The sequence below is a fragment of the Lithobates pipiens genome, unplaced genomic scaffold (assembly GCF_037356315.1).
Source record: "Lithobates pipiens isolate NorthernLeopardFrog02 unplaced genomic scaffold, aLitPip1_a1.2 Scaffold_8, whole genome shotgun sequence".
In the NCBI taxonomy this organism is placed as follows: Eukaryota; Metazoa; Chordata; class Amphibia; order Anura; family Ranidae; genus Lithobates; species Lithobates pipiens.
In genome coordinates, this window is record NW_027507903.1 from 473200994 (window position 1) to 473218298 (window position 17305).

Sequence of the window (17305 nt, forward strand, 5' to 3'; positions counted from 1 at the left end):
CAGCGGGTCAGAGGAGGAGCCGCTACGGGACAGAGATGACAGTTGCTCTTTAAAAATTATGATTTAAATTGAGTTGATCTAAATCAAGATATTTTACTAGTGATTTAAATCATGATTTAAATCGTGACATAAATCGACTTGATTTAAATCAAATCCACCCTGGTATCGCCATACTCAGAGCGAGTAGAAGAATATATTTTGGGGGTGTAATTGCAACTTTATCTATGCCATCTTAATTTTCCAAACTATTGTGGGCAAAAAATTGTACCATCAAAAAACTCACTATGCCTCTCACTAAATACATCTGACTGTCATCTTTACAAAAAGGGATCATTCGGGGGGTATTTGTACTGTCTTGACATTTTAGGGCCTCAAGAAATGAGATAGGCCGTCAGTACATTAGGACTGATCAATTTTCAATGATATGTAGCCTAGCTTGTAGATTCTATAACTTTCACACAAACCTATTATCATACATTTATCTGTATTTTTTTTACCAAAGACATGTAGCAGAATACATTCTAGCCTAATATGACAAAATTAGATTTTATTGGATTGCTTTAAAATAGAAAAAAAATTTTTTTCTAAATTTTCGTTTTTTTTTTGTTTATATCACAAAAAATAAAAAAACCCAGTGGTGCATAAATACCACCAAAAGAAAGCTCTATTTGTGTGAACAAAATGATTAAAACTTAATTTGGGTACAGTGTAGCATGACTGAGTAATCGTCATTGAAAGTGCGAGAGCACGGAAAGCTGAAAAGTGTTCTGGGGAGAAAGGGGGTGAAAGTGCCCAGTATTGAGGTAGTTTTGTTCATTTCCTCCATGCCCTTGCTTAGTCTATGATCTCCAGTGTGTTCCTTTGTATGACTTGGCCCGGCTGACATCTCTTCCGATGCCTTTTCCTGTTTTTTGCTCCTTACTACGCTGACTTCTGGCTTCCCGACCCTGGTTCATCTGATTACCTGCTCTGGCATCTAAACCCTGGCATCAGTTTTTTAATACGTTCCTGTACTATGTTATTTTTTGCTATTTTATTAAAGGTGTGATTTTTAACTGTATTTTTTGTCTACGCCTGGTTTATGGTTCCTGACAAATCCACATGTAAAATTAATCAGTAAGCAGCTGAAGTTATGTGCAACACTTCTTGTAATAGTCGAGCCTGGTCCCATCTTTTACTTCCAAAGCGTCTCTTTTGGCCTTTAATGTGATGGGACGGCGTCAGGGACCCAATTGGGAGGTTCAGGAGATAGTGTGGAAAAGCTCTGCACATAACTAACCTATCTAAGGGATGTTTTTTCCCCTCAAACTATAAGTACAGTGAACAGTTGTTTGGGCCAATCTGAATTTAACATTCATAATTTGGAGAAGATGATTAATTTTTTTTATCTCAATCATTTATCCTCTGATTTCCATGGAGGACACGCTCACTTGCACATGCTCGCTGCTTTATACATTCAATGCACATTTGATGCCCTGAATATAAAGGTTTCAGCTTCAAATTCCTCATTTGCATTCGCTGGTATCTAACCTTCCCATAATGTGGAAACTTAACGCACAGATTGGCCACCACATACAGTGGATCTAAGGCAGTGAATGTGCATTGAATAGCCACCTCTTTTCAACTTTTGGCTTTATTGTTTGTTTTATTTGTAACCATTAAATATTTGAAGAAGAGCCTGGGTCTTTTATTCCTTTTGTTTGTATTGATACATTGTTATATTCTGCCCCACATCCCGGAGATTCAGAAGACATAGTGGTGATCTGTCTGAACACAACGCAGTCTGCGTCACACAGCCAAGGGTGCTGTGCGTCTTCGTTGAGGGATCTCTCTGTCCTGCGCACTGATTATCTTTATGATTCTCCCCTCGGGTCAGTCTTATCACTGTGGCCTCTTTATATATCAAAAAAGCCGGTCTCGTGGTGGAAGGCAGGATCCTTAAGTATCCTGTGCTGAGTTTTATTCAAACCATAATATTATTGACTGGAAAATCTGCATTGTATTTCTTTTGTGATGGAGGACACAGGCTAGTCACTTCCATACTTGCCCTAAAAATTCCGCTATGAATGAAGATTTAAAAAAAGTCAAACCAATAAAGAGAAAAATCTGCAAGCACTACAATAAATCTCACTGATCATCATGGTATGTCTAAGCCAGCAGCAAAATTGCTTTGGGCCAGATCTGGACAGAGAGAATAACAATGATAGATGGGTCACTGGTGTTGTGTACAATCTATTATACTACATTTTTCTATAGCTTCATTCACTATTCTGTACATGTCACAAATAGGGAGGAACAAAGCAATCCTCTCCAAAATACATTGGCAATGAGCTTTAAATACCTCCTGAGGGTTACAGAAGCTCTTTTCACATATCCTGGACCTGTTCTTGCTAACTCTAATAAGGCCCCTTTCACATGGACCGTTCAGTTTTTTAGGCGGACCTGAACGGACGCTCCATACAGGTTTATGGAGTGACGGATGTCAGCGGTGACATGTCCGCTGACATCCGACCCGCTCCGATCCGCTAAAGTTTGACGGATGGAAACCCTATTTTTCCATCCGTCTGGCGGATCAGATGAAAACAGACTCTATGGCCTGTCTTCATCCGAACCCCCATAGAGGAGAGCGCGTTCTGACAGGTCAGTCCCTGAACAGTGTTCAGAGACAGACCAGTCATTTGCCTGCTCAGCGGGCCTGTAAAGCGCCTCAGTGTAAAAGCAGCCTAATTCTAATGGTAACCCTAAAGCTGGCCCTATTGTAACAATATTATTTCACAATCACCTTTAGAGTTATCATAGTGAAGCCATGCATTCAAATTTTATCCAATCAGGCAGACCTTTGTACTACACATTATTGTCAGAAGAAGATTGTATATTGAGATAATGGCAAGTATTGTCAGTTAAAGTAGCCTTACCTCTAAAAAGAACCTAAACCATTTGTTTGTTAACAAAGTAACATATGAGACATGACCTTCCTCTCATGGCAATCACATTCTTGTTTATCATAGGGTAATAAGGCCAATTTCAACAAGAAGGGCAAAATCTCCAGTTATCCTTTTGTCTCCACAGATGTCCACTGCTGGGATCAGAGCCGCTAAAAAGGCAGTACAGTCAGCCCTCCTGTACCAGGCCCAGGTCCCATCAGTTCAAACTGGCGCCCCGGGCACCACTGACTTATTACCAACTTTTGTGGCACCCCGTGCAGCTTTGCTGGCTTCTCCTTTTTCTTCCTCGTGCTGCACTGCAGAGGGATTGGTATCTGCATCCCCACCCCAATGCTGTCTGGGTTTTACTTTGTGCCCCCCTCTCCTGCAGCACTGCCAGCTTCCCTCCTCTCCTGCCAGCTTGAGGGCAAACAGGGGGATGTTTCAGAATGGAGAGCAGGGGGTGTGCAGTAAAACCTTGGATTGAGAGTAACTCGGTTTGAGAACGTTTTGCAACACAAGCAAAATGTTTTAATACATTTTGACTTGATAAAAGAGTGATGTCTTGATATACAAATAGCATCATGTCACAACTGAGTAAAAAAGAGAAGAGAGGCACCTCTAAGTGTAGCAATATGGTTACATTTAAGAAAGGTACAACATTTAGCAACTCACATGGTTGATGATTAAAAGAGGCACATCTAAGTATTTTGGGCATCCAGGTAAAGCTGTCCACATAGACCATCCTCCGCACCACCACTGACATCATCTCTTCCACACTGCGCTCCACGAGCACTTTAAGCCTCTCTTTCAGATCGCTATACTGCAGGGTAGTCTTTCCAGTCACGATTGCAGGCTGACAGCGGTGAGAGCCGGTGGTGTGGAGGACGGTCTATGTGGACAGCTTTACCCCGGATGCCTGCATACTTAGATATGCCTCTTTTAATCATCAACCATGTGAGTTGCTAAATGTTGTACCTTAATTAAATGTAACCATATTGCTACACTTAGAGGCTCCTCTCTTCTCTTTTAGACCCCTTTCACACTGGGGTGCTTTGCAGGCATTACAGCGCTAAAAATAACTCCTGCAAAGCGCCCTGACACAGCCGCTGCTGTGTCTCCAGTGTGAAAGCCCAGAGGGCTTGCACACTGGAGCGGTGCACTAGCAGGAAGGTAAAAAAGTCCTGCTAGCAGCATCTTTGGAGCGGTGAAGGAGCGGTGTATACACCGCTCCTTCACCGTTCCTGCCCATTGAAATCAATGGTGCAGCACGGCTATACCGCCGGAAAAGCGCTGCAGCAGCACTTTGCGGTGGTTTTAACCCTTTCTCAGCCGCTAGCAGGGGGATAAAACCACCCCGTTAGCGGCTGAATACTGCCGGTAAAGCGGCGCTAAAAATAATGCAGTTTTGCCGACGACGCTCCCACCCCAGTGTGAAAGGGACCTTGTACTCTGTAGCTCCTGCTGGATTTTGCTTCTAATCCCCTCTAGGCTTACCTGTAGGTCAAAGTGGTTTGTAAGGGTTTACCACAACTTTAAAGATTAATTCCCCACATTTGTGGCTTTTTAAATCACAATTAGTGTCTGTGTATAAATAGTCAATGAGTTTGTTATTTCTCAAATGGATGCACTAAGCAGGCTAGACACTGAGCCATGAGGAGGTAGAAAAGAACAGTCAAAAGACCTGCGTAACAAGGTGATGAAACTTAATCACTTATTAAGAAGTGGAAAATTAGGGGCTTTTTTGATAGCAAGCCAAGGTCAGGTAGACCAAAAAAGATTGCAGCCACAACTGGTGGAAGAATTGCTCAGGATATAAAGAAAAACCCACAGGTAAATACAGGCTGCTCTCCAAAAACACAACATGGTTGTTTTTAAGGGGCACAATTCAATGATACTTGAACAAAAAAGAGCTGCATGGTTGAGCTGCCAGAAGGAAGCCTTTACTGCGCCAATGCCACAAAAAAGCCAACGAGGCATGTCAAGGTGTTCTTGGGCATATTGTAACCAGGCTTTTTTGTGGAATTTGTACAGAAAATGCTTCTTTCTGGCAACTTGACCATGCAGCTCTTTTTTTTTGTTCAAGTATCATCGTATTGTGCTCCTTAAAAACAACCACACCATCTTTTTCCAGAGCAGCCTGTATTTCTCCTGAGGTTACCTGTGGCCTTTTCTTTGTATCCTGAACAGTTCCTGTGGCAGTTGCTGAAATCTTTCTTGATCTACCTAACCTTGGCTTGGTATCAAAAGATCCCCAAATTTCCCACTTCTTATTAAGTGAGTAAACAGTACTGACTGGCATATTCAAAGCTTTTGATATCTTTTTTTATCCTTTTCTATCTTTGTAAAGTTTAATTACCTTATTACGCAGGTCTTTTGACTGTTCTTTTCTACCTCCTCATGGCTCAGTGTCTAACCTGCTTAGTGCATCCATGTGAGAGCTGACAAACTCATTGACTATTAATAAACAGACACTAATTGTGATTTAAAAAGCCACAAATGTGGGAAATTAACCTTTAATTGCAATTTTAACTTGTGTGTGCAACCTTCTGTGTCTGTACCAAGGCAAAATATTCCAGGGTATGTAAACTTTTTATCAGGCCCATTTTGGTGATTTCTGTTATCATTATGACTTAAAAAGTATACAAAAAATAATGTGATAATAAATGGCTTCGCGTGATTGCTATCCTTAACTAAAAAACAGTTTTTTGGCATGATCAGTCATATTTCCAATATTAATGCTAAAATGTCACAATTTCTGCCAGAGTATGCAAACTTTTGAGCACAACTGTACAAGTGCTTTGGATTACATGAATGTTTCCGGAACAAATTATGCTTTCAATTCAAGGTTTTACTGTATATCATATTTTCCAGCCCCTTCCTTTCCTGAATGAACACAGTGAGCGATTGGCACCGATCACTCACTGTCCATAGTAAATTGGGTTTACTATGCTTCAGTTTGTGAATGAACAGAGAGCCTCAGAGTGCTTTTATTTACTGTCCAGTGCAGCTGAAGCTGCAGAGAAAGAGACTGGGAAATCTCTGTCCTCAGTCCCTTTCTCTTTCACCAAAGGCTGTTCACCAAGGCTGTTAAAAAAACAAAAAATAAAAATAAAAATAAAGGAGGGGAGCTGTCAGATAGGCTGTACGGGGCCCTGTAATTTCTAACAGCAGCCCTGCCTGGTATAGTACGAGGTGGAGCCATGACAGAGGATCAGACTTACCCGTAGAAGAAAGTTGAGCCTGGAAAGAGCCTCCAAGAAAATGTCTGCCCCTTTGTTGGTAAATTCATATCGGCCGGCAATGAAGAAGAAGAGAGTCTTCTCCAGATTGAAATCTAGATGTCTGAACAGAGGAAGTAAAATAAATACAATTGCATCTTTATTCGATTCATCCTATGGATAACAACAGATGTAACCATATCTTTATTAGATGCATTCTATGGGTAAGAGATACAACTATATCTTTATTAGACTCATCACATTGATAAAAAGTACAAAACTTTGTACATTATGCTTCACAAGACCTGAAATTTATAACAACTCAATTTCTTTGTCTCAAATCACTATGATGTAGGGTTCATGTTTCATGTTACAGACATCTCCAGGTTGCTATATTTGGTGGTGTTTGTGACCCAAGAACATGATTTGGCATCCTCTGACATAGTAAAATATTGGGGGCACAGTGTCGCCCAGAGCTACAGAGGGAAAAGTTTTGGAAGTGCCTATTCCAGATGATTGCAAAATGAGCAAATAGTTTAGCCAGGCAGTGGGGATAGCAAGTAAAATTGTTGGGTGTATCACTAGACTGATCACCAGCAGGTGAAAAAAGTGGTGTAAGAAACGTAATGTACAGTGTTAAATAGGGATGGGCGAATGGTTCAGGACGAACATTGGCTGTTCGCACATTTGTCGAACAACCAAATTATAGGGGCATTCAACCTTTTGTTCGGCCTGCTGAACTACCACAATGCACTGAGCCACCGCACAGTGCATTGAAAGCCCTGATTGGCTGAAGCAATGAAAGCTTTGCCCAGTCAGGGCACATATCACTGTCAGAGCCATGATTGGACGCTGTCATGATGACTCTTTCCAATCAAGTCTCATTGCTGTTAGTGCCGCCCCACACCATAAAAGTATTCTTTCAATAGTGGCCATTTTCAGTGTGAAATCGGCATGGAGTGAGAGAGAACAGGGCTCTGTTCAGTGCTATTAGACAGTTAGTGTGCTATAGTGTGCTATTCTGATTCTATTGTCAGTGTGAATATCAGTTTAGTGTGAATGTAGGGATAGTTAAGTGTGAGTGTAGTGCGACCATTCATCTTTACATTAGTGTGAATGTAGGGATAGTTCAGTCAGTGTAGTGACCGTTTAACGCTGTATCTTTCAGTGTGTTATCTTCCGTTTAACACAGTATAGTTCAGTGCGTTATTGAAAGTTTAACACCATATATTTCAGTGCATTAGGTGCCATTTAACTCAGTACATTTCTGTGTGTTAGTGCATGCTTAACCCAGTATATTTCAGTGCGTTACATGCCGTTTAACACAGTGCATTTCTGTGCGTTGTTACACGCTTAACGCAGTATAGCATTATAACATTCAGTGCGCTATTTTCCATTTAACGCAGTATAGTTCAGTGCATTACTGCAAGTTTAATGCTGTATATTGCAGCGCGTTACCTTCCGTTTAACGCAGTACAGTTCAGTGCATTACTGCAAGGTTAATACAGTATATTTCAGTGCGTTACCTTCCATTTAACGCAGTATAGTTCAGTGCATTACTGCAAGTTTAACATTGTATATTTCAGTTTGTTACCTTCTGTTAAATGCAGTATAGTTTAGTGCGTTACTGCAAGTTTAGCGCCGTATATTAGAGCGTGTTATCTTCCGTTTAACGCAGTATATTTCTGTGCATTACTGCACGTTTGACGCAGTATATTGCAGTGCGTCAGTGCAGTTTTACTGCAGTATAATATCAGTGGAGTGTGTCTGCATAGTGAGTACTCAAGTTAAAGTGGACCAAACATCACTTTCCATTGATTAAAGTACATACACATACACAGTTCCACATCTGTATTGAATTTTGTTAATATGCACCCCCCCCCCCCCCCATCATGTCTGGGAGGACAACAAGGAGAGGCAGATATTCCCGTGGCACTGTGAGGGGGCCAGAAGCATATGTGTCCCTAGGTAAAGGTGGACGTGGTTAGTCCTCAGGCATGGCCTAATTTCGTTATGCAGAGGGCCATCAGTACCTGTGTGAGTATGGCACAAGGACAGGCTCAAGCCAGTTTGGCTTTTTTTCCCCACACCAATGGCTGCTCATAAAGGATACATGCACTGTACTGTCACCGTTTGAGGAGGCCACAAGGCATGCATCAGTGACACAGTCTTGGATTACCAGCAGCTATGAAGCCCATGATGGCGATGTCACTGATTAAGTGTGTTGGGATGTGGAATCTCTTGAGGACTTCTAGGCTGCCTAGTGTTGGAGGTGTTGATTTCATCTAGAATAATTTTTTGGTGTAGGTTCCATGGGCACAATTAACACCCAAAGAAAGACCAATTTTTCCGCACCTGTTTGACAAGTGCATATCATCGCAAATTTTGACAGCAAGGCCAATTCTTGCTTTCACCAAGAGCACCTCTATAGGGTTACGGTTTGAGCGACATCCAAAGAACAATTTTTTCGCACCTGTTACTTCTATCCAAAGTCTGTGGAAGAGACACCAGAATTTATCCCCAAAATCTGTAATCTTGTTCCCAGTGCACTACATTGTGGCCTCATCATACAGACTAGCTCCGGAAGCCGTTGCTTACAAAATAAAGAAAGCTTGCAGGGAAAATGTCATTTTTTTGGCTTTATAAATGCAATTATTGCTACAGCAGCTTCTATACACAGTACAGATGTGCCACTTTACGGGTAGACTAAGGGGACCACCCAGGCATGATATTAAAAGGAATTTTTAATTTTTATGCTTTTACTTTAAGCATCAATAAATCACTGCTCATTTAAAATAAAACATTTTACAAACTTGTTTTCATTGATACATGTCCCCCAGGGCACTACTCGGACCCCCATAACCATTGTATGCCCAATTACTTGCATATAAGCCTTTAATATCTGCACTTTTGATTTCTCACTTTTGGGTCCTATAGACTTCAATGAGGTTTGTTATTCCGAACTTTCGCGATGTTCGAAAGTTCTGGTGCGAACGGAACAGGGGGTCGTTCAACTATATTGAGGAAAGGTGAAGGGGGAACATTATGGAAAACTTTAAATATGGGGATATTACCTCAAACTAGCAGGAGGAATGTTAAAAACTAACCTTAGACAGTATTATTTTATAGAAAGAGTAGTTCAGACTTCCAGTCACTACATCATGTATTAGATTGTATTTACTCAGGATATAAATTCACAAAATTGAAAGTGAGAAAGATTTAAAAGTGTTTCACATTATGAAAGTCGCATGACCCACATCTCTATAGCTTCTTGTTGCTGTAAAATGACAGTCACAGAAATATGTGCAGTATCCACTCAGACTCCAGTGCCAACATTCACAGCTATGTCCTATTGGCAGTCAGATGATGAAGTCTCACTCACCATGCTGCATTCTGTGCAGTGCAGAAAAACTGAAAGATGCAGCAGTGACTATGAGGCCCCCATGTAATAGCTGTAGCATGCAGACAGAGACAAGAAGAGCAGCAGAAGATTCAAGCTGCTTGCTTCTGTGTAGTGACACTTTAACCTTGTGATAAATACCCATAGAAGTGGCCGCGGATGAATTCCTGGATGCGAAACTTGTACATGGCGTGCAGGTTCTGGAATTCATGCATGGCGGAGAACTTCTTTATGTTTAATCCATTTGGAGTAATGACATCTGTAAGAGGAAATGTGTTACTGTAACAACATGGCACTATGTATGAACACGACAATATGTAATGACACAGCACTATGTATGAACATGGTACTCAGTGGCGGCCTAGCCGTAGGGGGTGCACGGGTGCCACCCCCCATCCATGCGGGCACCTTATCTACATGTGGGGCACCTGGACACATGGATTGCAATATTTTTTAAGCACATAATTAAAGGCTGAGGCTCTAATTGGCTTAAAAAAAGGGTGGGCTCGGGGTGCAGAGCACTGCGCCCGGAGCCCACCCACTTGTGTGACAATAGCGAATTAGTATTCGCTATTTGTTTCTGATTCCCCTCCCAGCCAATCAAGAAGCAGTTCCTGAGACCCGATTGGCCAGGGAGTCTTAGGACATGAACATGGTACTACAGTATGTATGAACATGATACTGTGTACGAACATGGCACTATGTATGAACACGGCACTATGTATGAACACGGCACTATGGCACTACGTATGAACATGGTGCTATGTATGAACACAACACTATGGCACTATGTATGAACACGGCACTATGGCACTATGTATGAACATGATACTATGTATGAACACGGCACTATGTATGAACACGGCACTATGTATGAACACGGCACTATGTATGAACACGGCACTATGTATGAACATGGTGTTATGTATGAACACGGTACTATGTATGAACACAGCACTACTTATGAACATGGCACTAGGTATGAACATGGTACTGTGTATGAACACAGCACTATGTATGCACATGGTACTATGTGAGTGTTTTTTCTGGTGGAGTGTCCAGCAGCTGTCTCAGAATTCATGTTAACTGTCTCTTTGCTATGTACCGACACACTGCAATCTTTAGGGTAAATAATCTAAGGCCGCGTACACACGGGCGGACTGTCTGACGGACTTGGTCCGCTGAAACGTGTTTCAGCGGACAGTCCGCTCGTGTGTGGGCTTCAGCGGACTTTTTCAGCGGACAGTCTGGCGGACTAAGTCTTTCGGAATTTCCGTAATATTGTCCGTCCAACTTTGGTTTCAGCGGACAGTCCGCTCGTGAGTAGGCAAGTTGGACGGAGTAAGTATGGCGCATGCTCAGAAAGGATTTACACGGCCGAAGGTTGCATTGCAGTGTATTGGACGTCGTATTTCTAGTCCCGTCGTACGTGCTGTACACGTCATCGCGCAAGCTTTCAGCGGACTGTCTGTTCATCGTGTGTGGTCAAGTCCGTTCATTCAAAAGTAGGACGGACTGTCTGTCGGATTGTCTGACGGACTTAGTTGGACAGACAGTCCGCCCGTGTGTACGCGGCCTAAGAATCAATTGAACTTGTCTATTGTGGTGATTGATTAATTCTCATCTCCTTTTTGCCCTTTATGATCAAAGAATCAATTATCTTTTATGACTTTGGCCTGTGTCTCTGGCTGGTCTGGTTTTGACCATTCCCCTCAATTCATGTGTTCCGTATCAGTTCCTAATTGGTCAATTGCTGAATCCTTCCCTGCCACAACTCCCTGTAAATTTAGATCAGCTTATAGGGGAAGTCACTGTCCGGGCATTTTTCCTGGGTGAGTGTTTTTTCTTCAGAAGTGTTCAGCAGTTTTTATAATTTAGTTTAACTAAAGCAGCAAGAAGATACAACAAAGAACTCTGCTCCACAGTGGACTGACTGCAAGCAAACCAACATCTGGAAAGCATCTCTTACAAATCTGATTCCTACTCCCTCTACCCTTTAATATGCCCCCCTCTATTCTTCTTTCTCATATTAGTATCCTCTGTTCTCAATTTCTTATTTCTTTACCATTCTTCTCCACCCCAAAGCTTGCACTTTACATATCACCCTCACTTCTACCCTCTCCCTACTAATGTTCACCTCTTGCAAATATGTAACCCACATGCTGCCCCAAACACCAGAACATGGAAGTATATGCACTTACAAACATCCCAGTCCCATTTTACCTTCCTCACCATCTTTCTTCTCCTAATCTCTGGGGATATCTCCCCTAATCCTGACCCCACCCCCCCTTACATGGGACCCTCCTTCCTCCAGCAATAGCTGCAATACACTCAGTTTAACCATTGATCCAACTGCTCCCCCCCCCCTACTTCTCACATGCCCTCTGGAATATCCCCTCTGTTTGTAACAAGCTCAACTCTGTCCATGACCTTTTTGGCTCCCACTCCCTTAACCTACTTGCAATTATAGAAACCTAGCTTTAAGCATCTGCCTCTCCCACAGCCCTCTCCTATGGAGGCCTCCACTGGACTCACTCACCCAGACCCAGTGGTCAGAAAAGAGGTGGAGTTGATTTTCTTCTATCCCCACTGAGCACCTTTAAAGTCCTTCCTACCCCACCCTCTCTATCCTTCTCTTCTTTTAAGAGTCACTATATTCATCGGTTTTCTCTCATTTCTCTAAGGATTGCAATGATCTTGGTGATCTATATCAGCAGACCTATATCAGGACCAGTGTCACGCTTCCTTGATGACTTCTCTGGCTGTTAACCTACTTTCTCTTCCCTAAAATACACACTATCATTCTTAGTGGTTTTAAAATCCCTATTGATGTTAACAGCCTGGCTACAGGGCCGGCATTATCATGGGACCCGGTGGGACCATGGGTCCCGGGCGGCACATTCACATTCAGGGGGGGCGGCAAACTCCCGCCCGCTAGCCAGCCCGTTTCGTCAGCACCAGTGCTTATTTCCCGGGGACCGATCGGGCTTGTGTACTCCCACTTCCTGGTGACTGGAACGCACGATAGAGCGGATGTGATGTCATCAGCCAGAAATTATGGCACGTTGCCTCCCATGTCTTGCATCATTTTGATGCCATCACGTCCACCCTATTGTGCGTTCCACTGCTACCAGGAAGTAGGAGTACACAAGCCTGATCAGTCCCCTTGAAATAAGCAGTGGAGCAGGTGCAGTGTATATCTCTCTCCTCCCCTGTCCAGAGTCCCTTCTTGGTCCAGACATGACAGCCACTACAGTGGGCATCAGGGCCGCTGTTAGAAATCATGGGGCCCCGTACATCCTACCTGACAGGGCACCCGTCGACCCAGTGGCAGGCGACGTGGCAAGTGACAAGCTGAATCCGCTGACAAGTGACATGGCAAGTGACAAGCTGCATCTGCTGACAAGTGACGTAGCAAGTGACTCAATGCATCCACTGACAACTGACTGGGCAAGTGACAAGCTGCATCTGCTGACAAGTGATGTGGCAAGTGACAAGCGACAAGCTGCATCTGCTGACAAGTGACGTGGCAAGTGACAAGCTGCATCCGCTGACAAGTGACATGGCAAGTGAGAAGCTGCATCTGCTGACAAATGACATGGCAAGTAACACACTGCACCTGCTGACAAGTGACATGGCAAGTGACAAGCTGCATCTGCTGACAAGTGACGTGGCAAGTGACAAGCTGCATCCGCTGACAAGTGACATGGCAAGTGAGAAGCTGCATCTGCTGACAAGTGACGTGGCAAGTGACACACTGCATCTGCTGCCAAGTGACGTGGCAAGTGACAAGCTGCAGCTGCTAACAAGTGACGTGGCAAGTGACAAGCTGCAGCTGCTGACAAGTGACGTGGCAAGTGACACACTGCATCTGCTGCCAAGTGACGTGGCAAGTGACAAGCTGCAGCTGCTGCCAAGTGACGTGGCAAGTGACAAGCTGCAGCTGCTGACAAGTGACGTGGCAAGTGACACCCTGCATCTGCTGACAAGTGACATGCTGCATCTGGTGGCAGGAGACAGTGACATGCTGCAGCTGCTGACAAGTGACATGGCAAGTGACAAGCTGCATCTGGTGGTAGAAGACGGTGGCAAGTAACACGCTAAGGGCTACCACTGATTCTGCATTATGGTGAGTTGAACAATTACATTTTATATTACAATGTAATAATAGAAATAATGCGCTTCAATCATCTTGACACCATAACAACTATGGTGCCGGAATGATCGAAACACCAACACCAGGTGTTTGGAATAGTCCAGAGCCACATTTTTGTCCCAGTCCAGCCTTGGGTAGAGCACTCACTGCCACACCCACAAAGTGGACTGCCCGCCTATCCTCTCTGCTGCTATCCCCCCCTCCCGCATTGCTGCAGACAAATGCCATGTCTGGACAAGAGGCAGAAATTGCAGGAGAAAGTCAGCTGTCGAGCTGACAGCCAACAGTGTGAAGGGGGAGGAGACCCTATGTTGGAAAATGCATCGCTGGAGGCACGACCAACACTGTAAGCACCACATCTGCCTCTGACTAAACCCCCCCCCCCCCCATCACCACCACCGCCTCTGACTGAACCCCCCCCCACCACCACCATCACTGCTGCCTCTGTCTGAACCCCCCTACCACCGCCTCCTCTGTCTGAACCCCCCTTACCGCCACAGCTGCATTGGACAGAACCCCCTCCCCCCACCACCACCACCACCGTTATTTGTAAATCTGACTTCCTGATACATTAAATTTTAGCTTTAATCGTCATATAAAATAATGGATATGGGGCCTTTTGGTGGGCATGATTTTCTTTTTGGGGGGGCAGCATTTCATTCTTGGTCCCAGGCAGCACAATGTCTTGGGCCGGCCCTGCCTGGCTACATCTAAAATTTTCAACTTATCCATATCTTTTGATCTAACACAATGGACAAAGTCCTCCACTCACTCTAATTTTAATACCCTTGACCTTATTTTCTCCCATCTTTGGACTTCTGGCACCCTCACCAACACCCCCTTTCCCCTCTCTGATCACAACCTCATCAGTTTCACAGTATCCTTGTCTTCAACCACCTATCCCTCCAAGCAGCAAACAACTGTAGAAATCTCTAATCCTTCTCTTTTCTAATCTGCAACTGACCACCTCTGTGACAAAATCGCACCCTGTCCTGCCCTGGCCATCTGTCTACAACAGTTCACTCTCATCCACACTGGACTCCCTTGCTCCTCTCACTACACAAAGTATCGCGCCTTGACCATTACAAACTTGGCAGACTGACGACACCAGAAATCTTAAGACATAGCCATGCACTGGAGCGATTGTGGAGTAAAACCAATTCCCAGCAAGAATTCACCCTGTATAAATCTGCTTTCTGAAAATACAGTTCCTCCCTCCATGCTGCCAAACAAGCCTACTTTGTCACTCTCTTTAATAATCTGTCATTTAGTCCTTGTCATCTCTTCTCTACATTTAACACTCTACTTTCTCCACTACCAGTTCCACACAGTAACTCATTCACTGCTCACGAGATTGGCAATCACCTCAAAAACAAGTTTGCAAGCAATTTGTGGGGGCATCTCCACTGCACAGACATCTATTCCACTTAACATACCCTGTACAAAACCACCCTCAACACTTTCCCCTTTTGAACTTGCTACTACTAAAGAGGTCACTAAAGTTTTCTCAAAAAAAAAGCCCACCTAACCACCTGTCCACTGCACCCCATTCTTGGCCTTTAAAACTGTTCTCTCCTGGTTCTCCTCCTACCTATCCTACCTATATAGCACTCCTTTAGTGTTATCTATAACTCTGTCTCCTCCTCTCCACTTACTCTTTCTGTAGGGGTCCTCTAAGTGCTGTACTCAGACCTATCCTCTTGTCCATCCATACCACCTCCCATGGTCACTTGTTAAAAACTCACATGGTTTCCAGTACCATCTCTATGCTGATGACCAGGGCCGCCATCGGGGGGGATAACCCGTACGCATGTAGGGGGAACAGGCGTCCCAAAGGACTGGGCCCCAATCAGGGCTGTCTGTACTGTGGAGAAAAAGGGGCAGCTGCTGTGGGGCCGAAAGCAGCTGCCTCTTGAGTCCATGCCAGTGGCAAAACTACCAAAATGACCAGAATAACTGTCTCGATTTAGTCCCACCTGTAAAAACAATTGGTTGTTAGGCCTATCTAGAGTCCTAGAAACCAATCAGGTGCATGGAAGCCCACGCATTCAGAGGAGGAGGATGTAACTTCCTCTTCTACCTCTAGTGCTGTACTTTCCCGGCTTCCTGCTGACAGCGGAATGGGCCAGGAGTCTGAGGGGACCTGTTGCCTGGACTGGATAACTGCTGCTAAGCTGACTGGCTGGAAGTCTGAGGGGGTCTGCATGCTGTCTGGACCGGGAAACTGCTGCTGATGTGAGTGAGAGTCCTGGGAGGGAAGTGAGCAGAAGAATCCGGTGATACTTGCAGGGAGGGGACAGGGATCACATAGGTGTATTCTAGAGGGAGGTAGAACAGACTCCCCCAGGTCCTAGAGCTGTGTACACTGACTGCAACATCACCCCCTCCACAGAGATGTGGGGGGTGGAGGTAGACCACTCATTTCCACACAATCCACAGTATCTGTAGTATTTTTGCAGTTTCTGACCATCTCCTGTTGTACGTCTGCAGTCTTTGACCATCTCCTGTAGTACTTCTGCAGTCTTTGACCATCTCCTGTAGTACTTCTGCAGTCTCTGACCGCCTCTTGAAGTACATCTGCAGTCTCTGACCATCTCTTGTAGTATGTCTGCAGTCTCTGACCATCTCCTGTAGTATTTCTGCAGTCTTGGATCGTCACCTGTAGTATGTCTTCAGTCTCTGATCATCTCCTGTAGTATTTCTGCAGCCACTGATCATCTCCTGTAGCATTTCTGCAGTCACTGATCATCTCCTGTAGTATTTCTGCAGTCTCTGATCATCTCCTGTAGAATTTCTGCAGTCTCTGATCATCCCCTGTAGAATTTCTGCAGTCCCTGACCATCTCCCTTTAGTACATCTGCAGTCTCGGATCATCTCCTGTATTATTTCTGCAGTCTCTGACTGTGTCCTGTAGTATTTCTGCAGTCTCTGATCATATCTTGTAGAATTTCTGCAGTCTCTGATCATCTCCTGTAGTATTTCTGCAGTCTCTGATCATCTCACTTTAGTGCATCTGCAGTCTCTGATCATCTCCTGTAGTATGTCTGCAGCCTCTGATGAGAGCTTATGATGAGAGCCTGCCTTACTGACTGCTCACTGTGGACTGGAAACAAGTTGCCAGATATCGCATTCTTGGTAAATTGATTAACAATGTTGCTGGATTGGGGCATGTGCCCACATCCAGCACTGTGACTGTCTCTTTGCTATATGGAGATGTCTCTTTGCTGAATATATGGGGATCCCTCTTTGTTGGATTGGAATGCCTCTTTGCTGGATTGGGATTCCTTTTTGCTAGATTAAGATGCCTCTTTGCTGAATATATGGGGATGCCTATTTGCTGAATATATAGACCTGACACTTTTCATTCTCATATTTTAAGTTGTAGAAGTTGGGATGACCAGTGGGCAGACCTAGTGGGGCGGCCAGTGGGCGGGGCCCTGGAGAATGTTTGTGGTCAGGCCCAGGGGGCCTGCTGATGACACCTAAAACTATTTCTCTACTCCTGACCTCAGTACTTTAGGCTCCTCTCGCATTACTAACTTATTAGCTGACATATTAGCATGGATGTCACACCACTTCCTCAAACTCAATCTTTCGAAAACCG

General features: G+C 44.2%; 1 protein-coding gene across 1 annotated transcript in view; it reads right to left on the minus strand.

The window, feature by feature from the left end:
- GYS2 (glycogen synthase 2) overlaps positions 1-17305 on the minus strand; it is a 94704-nt gene that overhangs the window by 38489 nt on the left and 38910 nt on the right. The window contains exons 6-7 of the mRNA XM_077468688.1: positions 9687-9804; positions 6149-6269 (exon numbers count right to left, since the gene is read on the minus strand). Of these exons, the coding sequence (XP_077324814.1) occupies positions 6149-6269; positions 9687-9804 (239 nt within the window). The remainder of the gene's footprint in view (positions 1-6148; positions 6270-9686; positions 9805-17305) is intronic.